Source organism: Oncorhynchus mykiss, chromosome 32, assembly GCF_013265735.2.
Source record: "Oncorhynchus mykiss isolate Arlee chromosome 32, USDA_OmykA_1.1, whole genome shotgun sequence".
In the NCBI taxonomy this organism is placed as follows: Eukaryota; Metazoa; Chordata; class Actinopteri; order Salmoniformes; family Salmonidae; genus Oncorhynchus; species Oncorhynchus mykiss.
The window spans coordinates 16242836-16266702 of NC_050572.1; the positions used below are offsets into that span (position 1 = coordinate 16242836).

The following is a 23867-nucleotide window of genomic DNA, read 5'->3' on the forward strand; positions in this document are numbered from 1 at the left end:
ATGCCGATGGTGTGTGTGTCTGTATTTAGGCTGTGTGTGATGCCGATGGTGTGTGTGTCTGTATTCAGACTGTGTGTGATGCCGATGGTGTGTGTGTCTGTATTCAGGCTGTGTGTGATGCCGATGGTGTGTGTGTCTGTATTCAGACTGTGTGTGATGCCGATGGTGTGTGTGTCTGTATTCAGGCTGTGTGTGATGCCGATGGTGTGTGTGTCTGTTTTCAGGCTGTGTGTGATGCCGATGGTGTGTGTGTGTCTGTATTCAGGCTGTGTGTGATGCCGATGGTGTGTGTGTCTGTATTCAGGCTGTGTGTGATGCCGATGGTGTGTGTGTCTGTATTCAGGCTGTGTGTGATGCCGATGGTGTGTGTGTCTGTATTCAGGCTGTGTGTGATGCCGATGGTGTGTGTGTCTGTATTTAGGCTGTGTGTGATGCCGATGGTGTGTGTGTCTGTATTCAGTGTGTGTGATGCCCACGATGTGTGCGTGTCTGTATTCAGTGTGTGTGATGCCCATGATGTGTGTGTGTCTGTATTCAGTGTTGGGGATGCCTATCCAGCCTTGGCTTGATACACACTCCCAGGTTCCTCTACTTGGTCCTGTTTCCCCAACATTAACCTGATTCTACTTGGTCCTGTTTCCCCAACACAGCCAGCCATATTAACCTGATTCTGTTACGGTGCGTGAATGAGGACCCAAAAGCGAATTAACTTAAACAGAGCTTCTTTAATTACCAAACATAGGTAGGCTCAGACGGACCGGCAGATTCCGACAGGACAAGACAAGGTTACAGCAAACATGACGACAGTCTGGTTCAGGCATGAAACACAACAAACAAGAATCCGACAAGGACAGGAACAAAAACAGAGAGAGATATAGGGGACTAATCAGAGGGAAAAAGGGAACAGGTGGGAAAAGGGGTGACGAGGTGGTTAGGAGGAGACAAGGCACAGCTGGGGGAAAGAGGGGGAGAAAAGGTAACCTAACAACGACCAGCAGAGGGAGACAGGGTGAAGGGAAAGGACAGAGACAAGACACAACATGACAGTACATGACAGTACCCCCCCACTCACCGAGCGCCTCCTGGCGCACTCGAGGAGGAAACCTGGCGGCAACGGAGGAAATCCTCGATCAGCGCACGGTCCAGCACGTCCCGAGAGGGAACCCAACTCCTCTCCTCAGGACCGTACCCCTCCCAATCTACGAGGTACTGGTGACCACGGCCCCGAGGACGCATGTCCAAAATTCTACGGACCCTGTAGATGGGTGCGCCCTCGACAAGGATGGGGGGGGGGGGGGGGGAAGACGAGCGGGGGCGCGAAGGACGGGCTTGATGCAGGAGACATGGAAGACCGGGTGGACGCGACGAAGGTATCGCGGAAGAAGAAGTCGAACTGCGACAGGATTAATGACCCGAGAAATACGGAACGGACCAATGAACCGCGGGGTCAACTTGCGAGAAGCCGTCTTAAGGGTTCTGAGTGGAGAGCCAAACTCTCTGACCGCGACAATATCTAGGACTCTTAGTTCTACGCTTATTAGCAGCCCTCACAGTCTGCGTCCTATAACGGCAAAGTGCAGACCTGACCCTCTTCCAGGTGCGCTCGCAACGTTGGACAAAAGCCTGAGCGGAGGGAACGCTGGACTCGGCGAACTGAGATGAGAACAGCGGAGGCTGGTACCCGAGGCTACTCTGAAAAGGAGATAGCCCGGTCGCAGACGAAGGAAGCGAGTTGTGGGCGTATTCTGCCCAGGGGAGCTGTTCTGACCAAGACGCAGGGTTGCGAAAAGAAAGACTGCGTAAGATGCGACCAATAGTCTGATTGGCCCGTTCTGCTTGACCGTTAGACTGGGGGTGAAAGCCGGAAGAGAGACTGACGGAAGCCCCAATCAAACGGCAAAACTCCCTCCAAAATTGAGACGTGAATTGCGGACCTCTGTCCGAAACGACGTCTGACGGAAGGCCATGAATTCTGAAAACATTCTCGATTTGTGCCGTCTCTTTAGCAGAAGGAAGCTTAGCAAGGGGAATGAAATGAGCCGCCTTAGAGAACCTATCGACAACCGTAAGAATAACAGTCTTCCCCGCTGACGAAGGCAGTCCGGTGACAAAATCTAAGGCGATGTGAGACCACGGTCGAGAGGGAATAGGAAGCGGCCTGAGATGGCCGGCAGGAGGAGAGTTACCGGACTTAGTCTGCGCGCAGACCGAACAAGCAGCCACGAAACGACGCGTGTCATGCTCCCGGGTGGGCCACCAAAAACGCTGGCGAATGGAAGCAAGCGTACCCCGAACGCCAGGGTGGCCGGCTAACTTGGCAGAGTGAGCCCACTGAAGAACGGCCAGACGAGTAGGAACGGGAACGAAAAGAAGGTTCCTAGGACAAGCGCGCGGCGACGGAGTGTGAGTGAGCGCTTGTTTTACCTGCCTCTCAATTCCCCAGACAGTCAACCCGACAACACGCCCCTCAGGGAGAATCCCCTCGGGGTCAGTGGAGGCTACTGAAGAACTGAAGAGACGAGACAAAGCATCAGGCTTGGTGTTCTTAGAGCCCGGACGATAAGAAATCACGAACTCGAAACGAGCGAAAAACAGCGCCCAACGCGCCTGACGCGCATTAAGTCGTTTGGCAGAACGGATGTACTCAAGGTTCCTATGGTCAGTCCAAACGACAAAAGGAACGGTCGCCCCCTCCAACCACTGTCGCCATTCGCCTAGGGCTAACCGGATGGCGAGCAGTTCGCGGTTACCCACATCATAGTTACGTTCCGACGGCGACAGGCGATGAGAAAAATACGCGCATGGGTGGACCTTGTCGTCAGAGAGGGAGCGCTGAGAAAGAATGGCTCCCACGCCCACCTCTGACGCGTCAACCTCGACAACGAACTGTCTAGAGACGTCAGGTGTAACAAGGATAGGAGCGGATGTAAAACGATTCTTGAGGAGATCAAAAGCTCCCTGGGCGGAAACGGACCACTTAAAGCACGTCTTGACAGAAGTAAGGGCTGTGAGAGGAGCTGCCACCTGACCGAAATTACGGATGAAACGACGATAGAAGTTCGCGAAGCCGAGAAAGCGCTGCAGCTCGACGCGTGACTTAGGGACGGGCCAATCAATGACAGCTTGGACCTTAGCGGGATCCATCTTAATGCCTTCAGCGGAAATAACAGAACCGAGAAATGTGACGGAGGAGGCATGAAAAGTGCACTTCTCAGCCTTCACAAAAAGACAATTCTCTAAAAGGCGCTGGAGGACACGTCAAACGTGCTGAACATGAATCTGGAGTGACGGTGAAAAAATCAGGATATCGTCAAGGTAAACGAAAACAAAGATGTTCAGCATGTCTCTCAGGACATCATTGACTAATGCCTGAAAGACAGCTGGAGCGTTAGCGAGGCCGAAAGGAAGAACCCGGTATTCAAAGTGCCCTAACGGAGTGTTAAACGCCGTTTTCCACTCGTCCCCCTCCCTGATGCGCACAAGATGGTAAGCGTTATGAAGGTCCAACTTAGTGAAAAACCTGGCTCCCTGCAGGATCTCGAAGGCTGAAGACATAAGAGGAAGCGGATAACGATTCTTCACTGTTATGTCATTCAGCCCTCGATAATCTATGCAGGGGCGCAGAGACCCGTCCTTCTTCTTGACAAAAAAAACCCCCGCTCCGGCGGGAGAGGAGGAGGGGACTATGGTACCGGCGTCAAGAGCTACAGACAAATAATCTTCGAGAGCCTTACGTTCGGGAGCCGAAAGAGAGTATAGTCTACCCCGGGGGGGGGTGGTTCCCGGAAGGAGATCAATACTACAATCATACGACCGGTGTGGAGGAAGAGAGGTGGCCCTGGACCGACTGAACACCGTGCGCAGATCGTGATATTCCTCCGGCACCCCTGTCAAATCACCAGGCTCCTCCTGTGAAGAAGAGACAGAGGAAACAGGAGGGATAGCAGACATTAAACATTTCACATGACAAGAGACGTTCCAGGAGAGGATAGAATTACTAGACCAATTAATGGAAGGATTATGACAAACTAGCCAGGGATGGCCCAAAACAACAGGTGTAAAAGGTGAACGAAAAATTAAAAAAGAAATGGTTTCACTATGATTACCAGAAACAGTGAGGGTTAAAGGTAGCGTCTCACGCTGAATCCTGGGGAGAGGACTACCATCCAGGGCGAACAAGGCCGTGGGCTCCTTTAACTGTCTGAGAGGAATGTCATGTTCCCGAGCCCAGGTCTCGTCCATAAAACAGCCCTCCGCCCCAGAGTCTATTAAGGCACTGCAGGAAGCTGACGAACCGGTCCAGCGTAGATGGACCGACAAGGTAGTGCAGGATCTTGAAGGAGAGACAGGAGTAGTAGCGCTCACCAGTAGCCCTCCGCTTACTGACGAGCTCTGGCCTTTTACTGGACATGAAGTGACAAAATGACCAGCGGAACCGCAATAGAGACAGAGGCGGTTGGTGATTCTCCGTTCCCTCTCCTTAGTCGAGATGCGGATACCTCCCAGCTGCATGGGCTCAGCACCCGAGCCGGCAGAGGAAGATGGTAGTGATGCGGAGAGGGGGGCGACGGAGAGCGCGAGCTCCTTTCCACGAGCTCGGTGACGAAGATCAACCCGTCGCTCAATGCGAATAGCGAGTTCAATCAAGGAATCCACGCTGGAAGGAACCTCCCGGGAGAGAATCTCATCCTTTACCTCTGCGCGGAGACCCTCCAGAAGACGAGCGAGCAAGGCCGGCTCGTTCCAGCCACTGGAGACAGCAAGAGTGCGAAACTCAATAGAGTAGTCTGTTATGGATCGATTGCCTTGACATAGGGAAGACAGGGCCCTGGAAGCCTCCTCCCCAAAAACAGATCGATCAAAAACCCGTATCATCTCCTCCTTAAAGTCCTGATACTGGTTAGTACACTCAGCCCTTGCCGCCCAGATTGCCGTGCCCCACTCACGAGCCCGTCCAATAAGGAGAGATATGACGTAGGCGACACGAGCAGTGCTCCTGGAGTAAGTGTTGGGCTGGAGAGAAAACACAATATCACACTGGGTGAGGAACGAGCGGCATTCAGTGGGCTCCCCAGAGTAACACGGCGGGTTATTGATTCTGGGCTCCGGAGATTCGAAAGCCCTGGAAGTGGCCGGTGGATCGAGGCGGAGATGGTGAACCTGTTCTGTGAGGTTGGAGACTTGGGTGGCCAGGGTCTCAACGGCATGTCGAGCAGCAGACACTTCCTGCTCGTGTCTGCCTAGCATCGCTCCCTGGATCCCGACGGCTGAGTGGAGAGGATCCGAAGTCGCTGGGTCCATTCTTGGTCGGATTCTTCTGTTACGGTGCGTGAATGAGGACCCAAAAGCGAATTAACTTAAACAGAGCTTCTTTAATTACCAAACATAGGTAGGCTCAGACGGACCGGCAGATTCCGACAGGACAAGACAAGGTTACAGCAAACATGACGACAGTCTGGTTCAGGCATGAAACACAACAAACAAGAATCCGACAAGGACAGGAACAAAAACAGAGAGAGATATAGGGGACTAATCAGAGGGAAAAAGGGAACAGGTGGGAAAAGGGGTGACGAGGTGGTTAGGAGGAGACAAGGCACAGCTGGGGGAAAGAGGGGGAGAAAAGGTAACCTAACAACGACCAGCAGAGGGAGACAGGGTGAAGGGAAAGGACAGAGACAAGACACAACATGACAGTACATGACAGATTCAACTTGATCCTGTTTCCCCAACACAGCCAGCCATATTAACCTGATTCTACTTGGTCCTGTTTCCCCAACACAGCCAGCCATATTAACCTGATTCTACTTGGTCCTGTTTCCGCAACACAGCCAGCCATATTAACCTGATTCTACTTGGTCCTGTTTCCCCAACACAGCCAGCCATATTAACCTGATTCTACTTGGTCCTGTTTCCCCAACACAGCCAGCCATATTAACCTGATTCTACTTGGTCCTGTTTCCCCAACACAGCCAGCCATATTAACCTGATTCTACTTGGTCCTGTTTCCCCAACACAGCCAGCCATATTAACCTGATTAGTCATCAATGAAACACTGAGGGTATATTTTAGAACACGCTGGAATTAGTTTTCTATTACAGTTAAGTGACGTAACCACCAACATAGACCTACTCCACCTACAGTGGGGAGAACAAGTATTTGATACACTGCAGATTTTGCAGGTTTTCCTACTTACAAAGCATGTAGAGGTCTGTAGTTTTTATCATAGGTACACTTCAACTGTGAGAGACGGAATCTAAAACTAAATCCAGAAAATCACATTGTATGATTTTTAAGTAATTCATTTGCATTTTATTGCATGACATAAGTATTTGATCACCTACCAACCAGTAAGAATTCTGGCTCTCACCGACCTGTTAGTTTTTCTTTAAGAATCCGTCCTGTTCTCCACTCATTACCTGTATTAACTGCACCTGTTTGAACTCGTTACCTGTATAAAAGACACCTGTCCACACACTCAATCAAACAGACTCCAACCTCTCCACAATGGCCAAGACCAGAGAGCTGTGTAAGGACATCAGGGTTAAAATTGTAGACCTGCACAAGGCTGGGATGGGCTACAGGACAATAGGCAAGCAGCTTGGTGAGAAGGCAACAACTGTTGGCGCAATTATTAGAAAACGGAAGAAGTTCAAGATGACGGTCAATCACCCTCGGTCTGGGGCTCCATGCAAGATCTCACCTCGTGGGGCATCAATGATCATGAGGAAGGTGAGGGATCAGCCCAGAACTACACGGCAGGACCTGGTCAATGACCTGAAGAGAGCTGGGACCACAGTCTCAAAGAAAACCATTAGTAACACACTACGCCGTCATGGATTAAAATCCTGCAGCGCACACAAGGTCCCCCTGCTCAAGCCAGCGCATGTCCAGGCCCGTCTGAATGACCATCTGGATGATCCAGAGGAGGAATGGGAGAAGGTCATGTGGTCTGATGAGACAAAAATAGAGCTTTTTGGTCTAAACTCCACTCGCCGTGTTTGGAGGAAGAAGAAGGATGAGTACAACCCCAAGAACACCATCCCAAACGTGAAGCATGGAGGTGGAAACATCATTCTTTGGGGATGCTTTTCTGCAAAGGGGACAGGACGACTGCACCGTATTGAGGCGAGGATGGATGGGGCCATGTATCGCGAGATCTTGGCCAACAACCTCCTTCCCTCAGTAAGAGCATTGAAGATGGGTCGTGGCTGGGTCTTCCAGCATGACAACGACCCGAAACACACAGCCAGGGCAACTAAGGAGTGGCTCCGTAAGAAGCATCTCAAGGTCCTGGAGTGGCCTAGCCAGTCTCCAGACCTGAGCCCAATAGAAAATCTTTGCAGGGAGCTGAAAGTCCGCATTGCCCAGCAACAGCCCTGAAACCTGAAGGATCTGGAGAAGGTCTGTATGGAGGAGTGGGCCAATGTCCCTGCGGCAGTGTGTGCAAACCTGGTCAAGAACTACAGGAAACGTATGATCTCTGTAATTGCAAACAAAGGTTTCTGTACCAAATATTAAGTTCTGCTTTTCTGATGTACCAAATACTTATGTCATGCAATAAAATGTAAATGAATTACTTAAAAATCATACAATGGGATTTTCTGGATTTTTGTTTTAGATTCCGTCTCTCACAGTTGAAGTGTACCTATGATAAAAATTATAGACCTCTATATGCTTTGTAAGTAGGAAAATCTGCAAAATCGACAGTGTATCAAATACTTGTTCTCCCCACTGTATACCCTTCTATCCAAAACAGGGTACATTTTCTCCTCCGTAGTATAATCTGTGCTGCTGCCGCATTCCTTCTGTATTTGTGGTGTGCGAGCCATTTTCCAATATGATGTCTAGACGTGAAATCAGGGGAGAGGGCGAGTGGAGGAGAGGGAGAGTGGGGGTTCGGCCGTGCCAAGTTTTCATCTACACTCACTATATCTGAATGAGCTTTCTATGTTATACTTAACTTGGACCAGATGGGTTACACACTGTGAAGAACACACTGATATTGTGTAAGTGTGTGTGTGTGTGTGTGTGTGTTAATGTGCGTGTGTCTTTGTGTGTGTGTGTGTGTTAATGTGCGTGTGTCTGTGTGTGTGTGTGTGTGTGTGTGTGTGTGTGTGTGTGTGTGTGTGTGTGTGTGTGTGTGTGTGTGTGTGTGTTAATGTGCGTGTGTCTGTGTCTGTGTGAGGTGCAGCCAGTTAGAGTAGAGAATGTATTTTGCATTCATGGCTTGCCCAGTTCCACTCCACTGGTTTCCAATACTTCATACCAGGAGTACAGCAGTAATGTTCATAGCTCAACTATGAAATACACATTTCCTATTTCACTCAGTTCATTTAGTCAATTTATTTAATTCAGGGCTTGTGATTGAAGTGTGTTCTCAGTAGTAGAGGAGAACAGTGCTGTTATGAACCCACTGAGACCTGCGTGAAGATCTTTAAGACTTTAACAAACTATTATTCATATTCCTCAATTATTTGACAACACTGCTATTTGAAAAGACTATAAATGATGTTCCTATTTGTGTTGTGAATGGTAAAGATAATACAGATTGAAGTAATGTATCTCACAGTTAATCACCGGAAAATGCAATATGCTTCTCATACAACACGCACTGTAAATAATGAGGTTAGTTTTCAGTGGTGTTCTCTATGGGGTTTCTCATCCTTATACTTTGTGTTTACATGTGTGTTGTATTCATCCATAATGATGACGGGCCAGATGCAAACAAGATGGGATTACCCCGGAAAACGTTTGCGCTGCAAATTTCTCATAAGGGCTCTCTCACCAATTACTGTCACTGTGGAAGCCAGAAATTCTCCAGAATTACTTGATGTGCATCAATGTAGGGCATAGAGTGTGATTTGGGATGCAGACATTCTTTTTACCCTCTTGTGTCGTGGATGCCAACCAAGGGCTGAGTGACTTCACATTGTTGTGTACATAGTGTGGTTTGGTGATGTATGCCATGCGTAGAGGTGGCACATGGTAGCCAATAGCTATGTTAGATGTGCTGGCTGGCACACTGAACATGGATGGAGGGCATTAAAGTGGCTTTGTTATGTTATGTCTGAGCTTTTTAAAGCTACAGTCTACGATTTGGGTTGTGTTTTCAATGGTAATTTCAACGCTTGATATTCACATACGTAGCTGCAAAAAACCTGAATCCCAGTCTGTAGCTTTAAGGGTCAGTAATGACTTTAACCTGGTTTGTGTTGATCGGAACCAGAGGGAACAGTTCGAGGGAATCTGTACAGTATTTCTCCTGCAGGTATTCCATTGTTTAAAGACCTTAAACAGCGGGAAAGACGCCAATGCCTCTCGTATTGAAACCCAAAACAGAGGAGGCTCGTCAAATGTTTTTTATTCCATCCAATCCAGAGACAATTGAAGTGAGTGTAAATGCCGTGGTAGTCTGGGTATTGGTCATTCATCTCTCCTCCTGAAATGAAAACCATGTCTCTAAAACACTCACAGTTGTAATAAGTTACGTTTTAACAGGCTAAAAGCGGCTAAAACCGTAATCTGCTACATTTTGGGCCGCAATTGTTCTGTTGTTCCATGTGGTTGTGGCAGGCAGCTCCTAACTCTGCTTAGTGTTGTCTTGCTCCAGTCTCTGTAGCTCAGGGATATTTTTCCCACCCTTCTCTTCTTTTGACTATACTGCTCCAGCTCTCTTTTCATTTGATGTTTTCTCTGTGGTAGTCCCCACCCCCCCACCCCCCAATTTGAACCTATTCATCAGAATGTTAAAAAAAAAAAAAACGACTGAAAAAAAAAGATTATGAAAATGTCTCTTTCACAAGTTATTTATGTTTATTTGCAATATGTTCCTTTGGATGGCTTCCATTTTGGACCTCCTCAGTACCTTTAGTATAACCACCCCTAATGATGATTTTCCTAATTGATCGTTAAATGGCGGTAGGTAGCTGACGAGCTCATATGCAGAAAGTGTTGTTGACACCCTGCTCTCACTGAAACCTGTTTTGCGGATTACACCTCTTTTGGGAGAAATGTCAATAGCAATTCTCCCCCTTTCTATTAAGCTTTTTGTAGGTGTCAATCTCCTGAAAGTGTTCTCTGGGGTTGGTGAGTGTAGCCGGAGGCCTGTTATGTTACCAGCCTCTAAATGTCAGTCACAAACACTTAGACGCAGGAATACATGCTAACAGATTTTGATGTGCAGTGCTTTTTGAATATTGTGTTGCAGGCTATTCTTATGATAAAGAATGGTAGAGAGGAAGTCCCAAAATCCATATGAATGTATTATTCAATAATATCTCTAATTGACTCAAATATAGTCAGTAAGTAGCATATGTTTATGGTAGTTTTACAGTTGTTTGAATTTTGGTATTTGTAGTATGAGCCATGACGAAGCGGTATTGTGTTTGAGGTTTGTTTACAGTGTGTCTCACCAGACATGTGGTCACAGGTAGTGATAATGGCTTTTAATTTCAAAGCCCCACAGGAGTCTTCCCATGAGCCTGTCTGTTGTCTCTGTGGACCACAGAGGAGGAAGCTGCCGTGCCGTGTGTGTATGTGTGTGTGTTGTGAAATAGTGACCACTTAGGTGATTAGCCAGTCAGTTTGTGTGTGTGTATCCCCTGGAGTGCCTTAATGGGGGATTTGGGCTGGTGAGAGAAACACAACAGTCACCCCACAGCAGCAGAGTGAGGAGAGGAAAGGAGAGAGGAGAGGAGAGGGGAGAGGAGAGAGGAGAGGAGAGAGGAAAGGAGAGAGGAGAGGGGAGAGAGGAGAGGAGAGAGGAAAGGAAAGGAGAGAGGAGAGGAAAGGAAGGGAGAGAGGAGAATCGGTGCCCAAAAATACAGATTTCCGATTGTTATGAAAACTTGAAATCGGCCCTAATTAATCGGCCATTCCGTTTAATCGGTCGACCTATACTTTCAACATGGCACTGTCATAAGATGGCACCTTTCCAACAAGCCAGTTTGCCCTGCTAGAGCTGCCCCGGTCAACTGTAAGTGCTGTTATAGTAAAGTGAAAAAGTCTCGGAGCAAGAAAGGCTCAGTCTCGAAGTGGTAGGCCACACAAGCTCACAGAACAGGGCCCCTGACTGCTGAAGCCGTCTGTCGTTGGTTGCAGCACTCCCTACCAAGTTTTAAACTACCTCTGGAAGCAACGTCAGCACAATGGCTGTTCGTCAGGAGCTTCATAAAATGGATTTTCATTTTCACAAGCCTAATATCACCATGCACAATGCCAAGCTTTGGCTGGAGTGGTGTAAAGCTCGCCGGCATTGGACTCTGGAGCAGTGGAAACGTGTTCTCTGGAGTGATGAATCACGCTTCACCATCTGGCAGGATGACAGACAAATATGGGTTTGGTGGATGCCAGGAGTTCTGGGGCTGGGGCTGTTTGTCACGGTTCGGGTTAGGCCCCTTCGTTCCATTGAAGGGAAATCTTAACTAGAGGTCGATCGATTAGGATTTTTCAACGCCGATACCGATTATTGGAGGACCAAAAAAGCCGATACCGATTAATCGGCCCATTTTTATTTATTTATTTGTAATAAAGACAATTACAACAATACTGAATTAACACTTATTTTAACCTAATAAAATACATCAATAAAATCTATTTAGCCTCAAGTAAATAATGAAACATGTTCAATTTGGTTTAAAAAATGCAAAAACAAAGTGTTGGAGAAGAAAGTAAAAGTGCAATATGTGCTATGTAAGAAAGCTAACGTTTCAGTTCCTTGCTCAGAACATAATGAAAGCTGGTGGTTCCTTTTAACATGAGTCTTCAATATTCCCAGGTAAGACGTTTTAGGTTGTACTTATTATAGGAATTATAGGACTATTTCCCTCTATACCATTTGTATTTCATTAACCTTTGACTATTAGATGTTCCTATAGGCACTTTAGTATTGCCAGTGTAACAGTATAGCTTCCGTCCCTCTCCTCGCTCCTCCCTGGGCTCGAACCAGCAACACAACGACAACAGCCACCATCGAAGCAGCGTTACCCATGCAGAGCAAGGGGAACAACTACTAGAAGGCTCAGAGCGAGTGACGTTTGAAACTCTATTAGTGTGCGCTAACTAGCTAGCCATTTCACTTCGGCTACACCAGCCTCATCTCGGCAGTTGATAGGCTTGAAGTCATAAACAGAGCAATGCTTGACGCACAAGGAAGAGCTGCTGGCAAAACGCACGAAAGTGCTGTTTGAATGAATGTTTACGCGCCTGCTTCTGCCTACTACCGCTCAGTCAGATACTTAGATACTTGTATGCTTGTATACTCAGTCAGATTATATGCAACGCAGGACACGCTAGATAATATCTAGTAATATCATCAACCATATGTAGTTAACTAGTGATTATGATTAATTGTTTTTTGTAAGATAAGTTTAATGCTAGCTAGTAACTTACCTTGGCTTACTGCATTTGCGTAACAGGCAGTCTCCTTGTGGAGTGCAACGAGAGAGAAGCAGGTTGATATTGCGTTGGACTAGTTAATTGTAAGGTTGCAAGAGCTGACAAGGTGAAAATCTGTCGTTCTGCCCCTGAACAAGGCAGTTAACCCACCGTTCCTAGGCTGTCATTGAAAATAAGAACATGTTCTTAACTGACTTGCCTAGTTAAATAAAGGTATATAAATAAAATAAAAATATATATATATATTTTTTTTAAATCGGCAAATCGGTGCACAAAAATACCGATTTCCGATTGTTATGAAAACTTGAAATCGGCCCTAATTAATCGGCCATTCCGAATAATCGGCCGACCTCTAATCTTAACGCTGTAGCATACAATGACATTGTAGACAATTCTGTGCTTCCAACTTTGTGGCAACAGTTTGGGGAAGGCCCTTTCCTGTTTCAGCATGACAATGCCCCCGTGCATAAAGCAAGTTCCATAAAGAAGTTGTTTGTCGAGATCGGTGTGGAAGAACTTGATTGGCCTGCACAGAGCCCTGACTTCAACCCCATCGAACGAATTGGAACGCTGATTGCGAGCCAGGCCTAATCGCCCAACATCAGTGCCTGACCTCACTAATGTTCTTGTGGCTGAGTGGAAGCAAGTCCCCGCAGCAATGTTCCAACATCTAGTGGAACGTCTTTAGAAGAGTGGAGGCTGGTATAACAGCAAAGTGGGGACCAACTCCATATTAATGCCCATGACTTTGGAATGAGATGTCCGGCGAGCATGTGTCCACATACTTTTGGTCATGTAGTGTATGTTTGTCTCTTTGTGATTTAAAGGCTATTTGTGTCTGTCTCTGTGTGATTTAAAGGCTATCTCTGCCTGTCTCTGTGTGATTTAAAGGCTATCTCTGCCTGTCTCTGTGTGATTTAAAGGCTATCTCTGCCTGTCTGTGTGATTTAAAGGCTATCTCTGCCTGTCTCTGTGTGATTTAAAGGCTATCTCTGCCTGTCTGTGTGATTTAAATGATATCTATGCCTGTCGCTGTGTGATTTAAATGGTATCTATGCCTGTGTGATTTACAGTTTTTCTCAATAGCTTTGGCTCAATTCTCAAATGAGAATATATTTTTTCAAAACAATAAGTTCAAATCTCTGAACAATTAGTATCTTGTTAACACCGGATTTGAATTTCTTATTAATTTAAGCAAATGACACATGTTTTGGCACGCGTGCAAAATATTAAGTAAGATTGTCTACAATTTGCACATGGCTGATCAAAACTGATGAGTTGATTCTCAGTAAAATTGTCATTCTCTTCCACAACTTCTAAACATGATTTCACTGTGAACCATCACATGCAAAATTATCTATCCAATGATCAAAATCAGTCAGACATACAGGTATATTCAATAAATATCAATGACATGGAATGTTTGTAAGGTCTGCTAAATTGGCAAATTACCCGCCAGGTGACATAGTAATAAAATAGGAATCACAATCTTACAAATCAACCAATCAAGTTTGGAAGCATATATATGGAGCTTGCACACAGCACAATCACTACCATTTGTGAACATGGAGGAACATCACAACTCTGAACAGTAGCTACATGCTCGTGGAAGAGAAATAAGAAGATGTGTAAGAATGCGTGGTGGTGGTGTTAGGGGAAGACATAAAAGAGGAAGAGGTAGAAGGCATAGAGTAAGAGTCCCTGATGAAATCAGCCACAATTGTGGTCCACAATGGAAGAGGCTGGTCAGAGAGTACAGCCTAACAGGTCCACAGTGTTATAAACCATGGTCTGACAATGGAAGAGGCTGGTCGGAGAGTACAGCCTAATGTCAACAGGTCCACAGTGTTATAAACCATGGTATGACAATGGAAGAGGCTGGTCAGAGAGTACAGCCTAATGTAAACAGATCCACAGTGTTATAAACCATGATCTGACAACGGAAGAGGCTGGTCAGAGAGTACAGCCTAACAGGTCCACAGTGTTATAAACCATAGTCTGACAATGGAAGAGGCTGGTTGGAGAGTACAGCCTAATGTAAACAGGTCCACAGTGTTATAAACCATGGTCTGACAATGGAAGAGGCTGGTTGGAGAGTACAGCCTAATGTAAACAGGTCCACAGTGTCATCAATTGTGCAAACATTCCGTAGGGAAAATAGGTAAATATGTACTTGTTCTTTACTTTTGTTACAGCATCTCATTCACAACAATACAGCAACTATTGTAAAGGTAAATGCAAGTCTGAAAATCACAATGTACTGTAAGATATTTATGCGGAATATACAGTAATACAGTAATACAGTAATACAATAATACAGCACAATTTGAATACAATACACTATCTGTAACATGATCTCTTTGTGAATTCTACATGTCATATATAGGACTGCACAACGACCTCATGCTGATGGCAGAGCAGCTCTACATGTCATATATAGGACTGCACAACGACCTCATGCTGATGACAGAGCAGCTCTACATGTCATATATAGGACTGCACAACGACCTCTACATGTCATATATAGGACTGCACAACGACCTCATGCTGGTGGCAGAGCAGCTCTACATGTCATATATAGGACTGCACAATGACCTCATGCTGGTGGCAGAGCAGCTCTACATGTCATATATAGGACTGCACAACGACATCATGTTGATGACAGAGCAGCTCTACATGTCATATATAGGACTGCACAATGACCTCATGCTGGTGGCATAGCAGGGTATCTATGCCTGTCTCTGTGTGATTTAAAGGGTATCTATGCCTGTCTCTGTGATTTAAAGGGCGTCTGTGTGATTTAAAGGGCGTCTGTGTGATTTAAAGGGCGTCTGTGTGATTTAAAGGGCGTCTGTGTGATTTAAAGGGCGTCTGTGTGATTTAGAGGGTATCTGTGTGATTTAGAGGGTATCTGTGTGATTTAAAGGGTATCTGTGTGATTTAAAGGGTATCTATGTGATTTAAAGGGTATCTGTGTGATTTAAAGGGTATCTATGCCTGTCTCTGTGTGATTTAAAGGGTATCTGTGATTTAAAGGGTATCTGTGTGATTTAAAGGGTATCTGTGTGATTTAAAGGGTATCTATGCCTGTCTCTGTGATTTAAAGGGTGTTTGTGTGATTTAAAGGGCGTCTGTGTGATTTAAAGGGTATCTGTGTGATTTAGAGGGTATCTGTGTGATTTAGAGGGTATCTGTGTGATTTAAAGGGTATCTGTGTGATTTAAAGGGTATCTGTGTGATTTAAAGGGTATCTATGTGATTTAAAGGGTATCTGTGTGATTTAAAGGGTATCTATGTGATTTAAAGGGTATCTGTGTGATTTAAAGGGTATCTATGTGATTTAAAGGGTATCTGTGTGATTTAAAGGGTATCTGTGTGATTTAAAGGGTATCTGTGTGATTTAAAGGGTATCTATGTGATTTAAAGGGTATCTGTGTGATTTAAAGGGTATCTGTGTGATTTAAAGGGTATCTGTGTGATTTAGAGGGTATCTGTGTGATTTAAAGGGTATCTGTGTGATTTAAAGGGTATCTGTGTGATTTAAAGGGTATCTATGTGATTTAAAGGGTATCTGTGTGATTTAAAGGGTATCTATGTGATTTAAAGGGTATCTGTATGATTTAAAGGGTATCTGTGTGATTTAAAGGGTATCTATGTGATTTAAAGGGTATCTATGTGATTTAAAGGGTATCTGTGTGATTTAGAGGGTATCTGTGTGATTTAAAGGGTATCTATGTGATTTAAAGGGTATCTGTGTGATTTAAAGGGTATCTATGTGATTTAAAGGGTATCTGTGATTTAAAGGGTATCTATGTGATTTAAAGGGTATCTGTCATTCACCAGGTTTCCATCAAACCTTTTTAATGCGAGTAAATAATGTTGGATAAAAAAATGTAATGACAGGCCTCATAGAAACAGAACATTTTTCGGTAAAGTTTCCAAATATCAACAAAACTGTTATACAAGGTTGGATCTTTTTGTGTCTGTAAAATTAATTATGCGAGGAATGTCGGTGGAAATGCTTTTATGCTCAAATATTGATATAATAACAATGATATCAAAGTTAACTTGGAGTCATGCGATGACATGGTGTGTGGTCCTCCCACTACGACTCGTCAGGAAAGCATGCAGTTTATTAGGCTACAGATGAAATAAGTTATGAACTTCACAGGGTGGTGAAAGTGCACGGTGATGAGCTTGATGCTCCTTTCAATACATATCAAGGGTCTTATTCTGGTGACATGGTGATTGATGCTTTGCTGTCGTTTGACAATTATAAATAATCTCGCTCTTTTGTCCATAATAATAATCTCATGTAGGCTACATGTGCGCTCTAGCCAAGCACACAGATATAGCTGTTGGCTAGAGTACACGTGCCAATACCAGAATGGGCTCATTCTCTATATAACGCAGATTTTTTGTGAAAACCATCAGTAGAGTTGAAAAAGCAATAGAAACCGATTTAACTTGTATTTTTTATACGCTACATGGGAATTTATCCACAAAGGGCATTTTTATGTCACACGCAGCCTTTTATCTGAAACAAGTCAATTTGATGGAAACACATCTCTGTTTGGAAAATGCGTGTATTTTTTTAATGCGGATTTTAGACTATTCACATGAAAATCTGTCACCAATTGGATGGAAACTTAGCTTATGGCTGTCTCTATGTGATGCCAAGGGTATCTATGACTGTCACTGTGTGATAGAAAGGGTCTATTTTTTTTATTTAAAAGGTATCTGTAATTTAAAGGATATATGTGTGATTTAAATGGTATTTTGAATTGAATTGAGTTTATTTTGGGTAACAGACATATACAATAAAATGTTCAATGTGGATCCAGAGGATATCACTTGAAAGTATTAATTAAAACGCTTGTTTCCACAGTGGTCCTCGATGGTAAAAACAATAACACAGATAATGATTAAAAGGCAAGACAAAATTACAAACAACCATAAATATATTCATTTATATTGACATCCTAAAAGGTGACACTATTCACTGCACTTCTCCCTAACCTTAAAAATCAACCATATTCATTTCACGTTAAAACAATCTATTAATTGCACATTTGAATGATTTAAAGGGTATCTGTGTGATTTAGAGGGTATCTGTGTGATTTAGAGGGTATCTGTGTGATTTAGAGGGTATCTGTGTGATTTAAAGGCTATCTATGAGTCATGAGGAAGGATGAGTCAAATCCTCTTTGTGACCTCTACTATGTGGGTTAGGCCCTGTACATAGTGTTTGTGCCCGCATGTGTGTGTATCTGTCTCTATTTGTGTGTGTATCTGTCTATGTACATGTATGTGTGCTATGTGTGTGTATGTATCTGTCTTTGTGTGTTGTTAATCTGTGTGTGTGTGTTCCTCTGTCTCCTCCCCAGGAGATGCAGCTGGAGCATGCGCGGCAGGCCTTTGTTCAGAGGGACAAGGACCACAGCGGCTCCATCTCCGCCCTGGACTTCAGGGACATCATGGTCACCATCCGGCCCCACATGCTCACACCCTTTGTGGAGGAGAGCCTGGTGGCGGTGGGTCTGGCTTTCTGGTTCTCTGCTTCTCCTCCCTCTCTCCCTCTATCCTTCTCCTAACGTGACACAAAGACACGGCGTATGGAACCTCAAACCTCTCTGACAACAAACCAGGCAGTTAAATATCTCTCTCTCTCACACCCATACAAACACACACACACACTCACACATGTCTGTTTTGGTGTCCTCATTTTTTCTCTCTCTTATGTGAGGAAATAATTTTCTCACAATTGTGGTATTACATGTATGAATGGTATGTTTGTGTGAGTAATTAAGTATGTACAGTACCAGTCAAAAGTTTGGACACACCTACTCATTCAAGGGTTTTTCTTTATATTTACTATTTCCTACATTGTAGAATAATAGGGAAGACATCAAAACTATGAAATAACACATATGGAATCATGTAGTAACCAAAATAGTGTTAAACAAATCAACATATATTTTAGATTCTTCAAAGTAGCCACCTTTTGCCTTGATGACAGCTTTGCACACTCTTGGCATTCTCTCAACCAGCTTCACGAGGAATGCTTTTCCAACAGTCTTGTAAAGACTTCCCACATTTGCTGAGCACTTTTTGGCTGATTTTCCTTCACTCTGCAGTCCAACTCATCCCAAATTGGGTTGAGGTCGGTTGATTGTGGAGGCCAGGTCATCTGATGCAGCACTCCATCACTCTCCTTCTTGGTCAAATAGCCATTACACAGTCTGGAGGTGTGTTGGGTCATTGTCCTGTTGAAAAACAAATGTTAGTCCCACTAAGCGCAAACCAGATAGGATGGTGTATCACTGCAGAATGGTGTGGTAGCCATGCTGGTTAAGTGTGCCTTGAATTCTAAATAAATCACAGACAGTGTAACCAGCAAAGCACCCCCACAGCATCACACCTCCTCCTCCGTGTTTCACGGTGGGAACCACACATGCTGAGATCATCCGTTCACCTACTCACAAAGACACGGCGTATGGAACCAAAAATCTCTAATTTGGACTCATGAGGTCTAATGTCCATTGTTCTTGTTTCTTGACCCAACCAAGTCTCTTCTTCTTATTGGTGTCCTTTTGTAGTGTTTTTTTTGCAGCAATTCGACCATGAAGGCTGTATTCACACAGTCTCCTCTGAACAGTTAATGTAGTGTAGATGTCTGTTACTTGAACTCTGTGAAGCATTTATTTGGGCTGCAATCTGAGGCTGGTAACTCGAATGAACTTATCCTCTGCAGCAAAGGTAACTCTGGGTCTTCATTTCCTGTGGCGGTCCTCATTAAAGCCAGTTTCATCATAGCGCTTGATCGTTTTTGCGACTACACTTTCAAAGTTCTTGACATGTTCCGCATTGACTGATCTTCATGACTTAAAGTAATGATGGACTGTCTTTCTCTTTGCTTATTTGAACTGTTCTTGCCATAATATGTACATGGTATTTTACCAAATAGGGCTATCTTCTGTATACCACCCCTAACTTGTCACAACACAACTGATTGGCTCAAAGCATTAAGAAGGAAAGAAATTCCACAAAGGAACTTTTAACAGGGCACTCCTGTTAATTGAAATGCATTCATGACTACCTCATGAAGCTGTTTGAGAGAATGCCAAGAGTGTGCAAAGCTGTCATCAAGGCAAAGGGTGGCAATTTTGAAGAATCTAAAACATGAAATATATTTGGATTTGTTTAACACTTTTTTGGTTACTACATGATTCCATATGTGTTATTTCATAGTTTTGAAGTTTTCACTATTATTCTACAATGTAGAAAATAGTAAAATTAAGAAAAACGTTTGAATGACTAGGTGTGTCCAAACCTTTGACTGGTACTGTATGTCTCACATGTCACTGGTTGTGTGTGTCTCCCTCCATGTCTAGCCTGTTTTATAAACACCTAGTGAACTCTGTCATTTTTCCCACAATGTTTACCAGACATCTCTGGGTCCATGTTAGTAAACACACACTCACTTCCATTACAGACTCATTAAACACAAGGCTGTATGTGGAACCAAACCTACACACTCTATACACTCTAAACACACTACATACTCTATAAACTCTACACACAATCTACACACTACACACACTCTACACACACTCCACACTACACACACTACATACTCTATAAACTCTACACACACTACATACTCTATAAACTCTACACACACTCTACACACACTCTACACACCACACACATGCTCTACACACACTCTACACACACTACATACTCTATCAACTCTACACACACTCTACACACACTCTACATACTACACACACTACATACTCTATGAACTCTACACACACTACACACACTCTACACACTACACACTCTATAAACTCTACACACACTACATACTCTATAAACTCTACACACACTCTACACACACTCTACACACTACACACACTACATACTCTATCAACTCTACACATTCTACATACTCTATAAACTCTACACACACTACATACTCTATAAACTCTACACACAATCTACACACTACACACACTCTACACACACTCCACACTACACACACTACATACTCTATAAACTCTACACACACTACATACTCTATAAACTCTACACACACTCTACACACACTCTACACACCACACACATGCTCTACACACACTCTACACACACTACATACTCTATCAACTCTACACACACTCTACATACTACACACACTACATACTCTATGAACTCTACACACACTACACACACTCTACACACTACACACTCTATAAACTCTACACACACTACATACTCTATAAACTCTACACACACTCTACACACACTATACACACTACACACACTACATACTCTATCAACTCTACACATTCTACATACTCTATAAACTCTACACACACTACATACTCTATAAACTCTACACACACTCTACACACACTCTACACACCACACACATGCTCTACACACACTCTACACACACTACATACTCTATCAACTCTACACACACATTACACACACTCTACATACTACACACACTACATACTCTATGAACTCTACACACACTACACACACTCTACACACTACACACTCTATAAACTCTACACACACACTACATACTCTATAAACTCTACACACACTCTACACACACTACATACTACACACACTACATACTCTATCAACTCTACACATTCTACATACTCTATAAACTCTACACACACTACATACTCTATAAACTCTACACACACTCTACACACACTCTACACACCACACACATGCTCTACACACACTCTACACACACTACATACTCTATCAACTCTACACACACATTACACACACTCTACATACTACACACACTACATACTCTATGAACTCTACACACACTACACACACTCTACACACTACACACTCTATAAACTCTACACACACACTACATACTCTATAAACTCTACACACACTCTACACACACTCTACATACTACACACACTACATACTCTATCAACTCTACACACACTCTACACACTACACACACTACACAATCTATAGACTACACAAACTCTACACACACTCTACACACTACACACATTACATACTCTATAAACTCTACACACAATCTACACACTACACACACACTCTACACACACTCTACACATTCTACAAACACACACACTACACACACACTACACACTCTACACACACTACACACTCTAAACACACACTACGCACTCTACACTCTACACACACACTACACACACACTACACACTCTACACACACTCTACACACTACACCCACTACACACACTCTACACACAATCTATAGACTCTACACACACTACATACTCTATACACTCTACACACACACTATACACACTACACACACTCTACATGCACACTATACCCACTACACACACTCTACACACACTACACAATCTATATACTCTACACCCACTACACACTCTACATACACTACACACTCTACACACACTCTACATACACTACACTCTACACACTCTACACACACTACACACTCTTCATACACTACACACACTCTACACACTCTACACACTCTACATACACTACACACTCTACACACACTACACACACTCTACACACTACATACACTACACACTGTACATACACTACACACTCTACACACTCTATACACACACTACACACTCTATACACACACACACTACACACTACACACTCTACACACTACACACTCTACACACTACACACACTACACACTCTACATACACTACACACACTCTACACACACTACACCCACTCTACACACACTACACCCACTACACACTCTACACTCTACACACACTCTACACTCTACACACACACTACACCCTCTACACACAAACTACACACACACTACAAACTACACACACACTACACACTCTACACTCTACACCCACTACACACACTACACACACTACACACTCTACACTCTACACACACTCTACACATTCTACACACTCTAAACACTCTACACATACTACATACTCTATAAACTCTACACACACTCTACACACACTACACACACTCTACACACTCTACACACTCTACACACTCTACACACTGTACATACACTACACACTCTACACACTCTATACACACACTACACACTCTATACACACACTCTACACACTACACACTCTACACGCTACACACTCTACACACTACACACACTACACACTCTACATACACTACACACACTCTACACACACTACACCCACTACACACTCTACACACTACACACACTACACACTCTACATACACTACACACACTCTACACACACTACACCCACTACACACTCTACACTCTACACACACACTACACCCTCTACACTACACCCTCTACACACAAACTAGACACACACTACAAACTCTACACACACACTACACACTCTACACTCTACACCCACTACACACACTACACCCACTACACACACTACACACTCTACACACACTCTACACACTCTAAACACTCTACACACACTACATACTCTATAAACTCTACACACACTCTACACACACTACACACACTCTACACACACTCTACACACTCTACACACACTACACACTCTACACACACTATACGCACACTACACACACTACACACACTACACACTCTACACACTACACACTATACACACACTACACACTCTACACACTCTACACACTACACACACTACACATTCTACATACACACTACACACTCTACACACTCTACACACACTCTAAACACACTACACACACTACACACTCTATAAACTCTACACACACACTACATACTCTATAAACTCTACACACACTCTACACACACTCTACATACTACACACACTACATACTCTATCAACTCTACACACACTCTACACACTACACACACTACACAATCTATAGACTACACAAACTCTACACACACTCTACACACTACACACATTACATACTCTATAAACTCTACACACAATCTACACACTACACACACACTCTACACACACTCTACACATTCTACAAACACACACACTACACACACACTACACACTCTACACACACTACACACTCTAAACACACACTACGCACTCTACACTCTACACACACACTACACACACACTACACACTCTACACACACTCTACACACTACACCCACTACACACACTCTACACACAATCTATAGACTCTACACACACTACATACTCTATACACTCTACACACACACTATACACACTACACACACTCTACATGCACACTATACCCACTACACACACTCTACACACACTACACAATCTATATACTCTACACACACTCTAAACACACTCTACACACACTACACACACGACATACTCTACACACTACACACTCTACATACACTACACACACTCTACACACACTCTACATACACTACACTCTACACACTCTACACACACTACACACTACATACACTACACACACTCTACACACTCTACACACTCTACACACAC

At 43.9% G+C, this 23867-nt stretch overlaps 1 protein-coding gene across 1 annotated transcript in view; it reads left to right on the top strand.

The window, feature by feature from the left end:
• Nucleotides 1–23867, top strand: part of LOC110488013 (calcium-binding mitochondrial carrier protein Aralar2-like) — a 122471-nt gene that overhangs the window by 14263 nt on the left and 84341 nt on the right. Inside the window, exon 6 of the mRNA XM_036971473.1 lies at nt 17784–17930. Within this exon, the coding sequence (XP_036827368.1) occupies nt 17784–17930 (147 nt within the window). The remainder of the gene's footprint in view (nt 1–17783; nt 17931–23867) is intronic.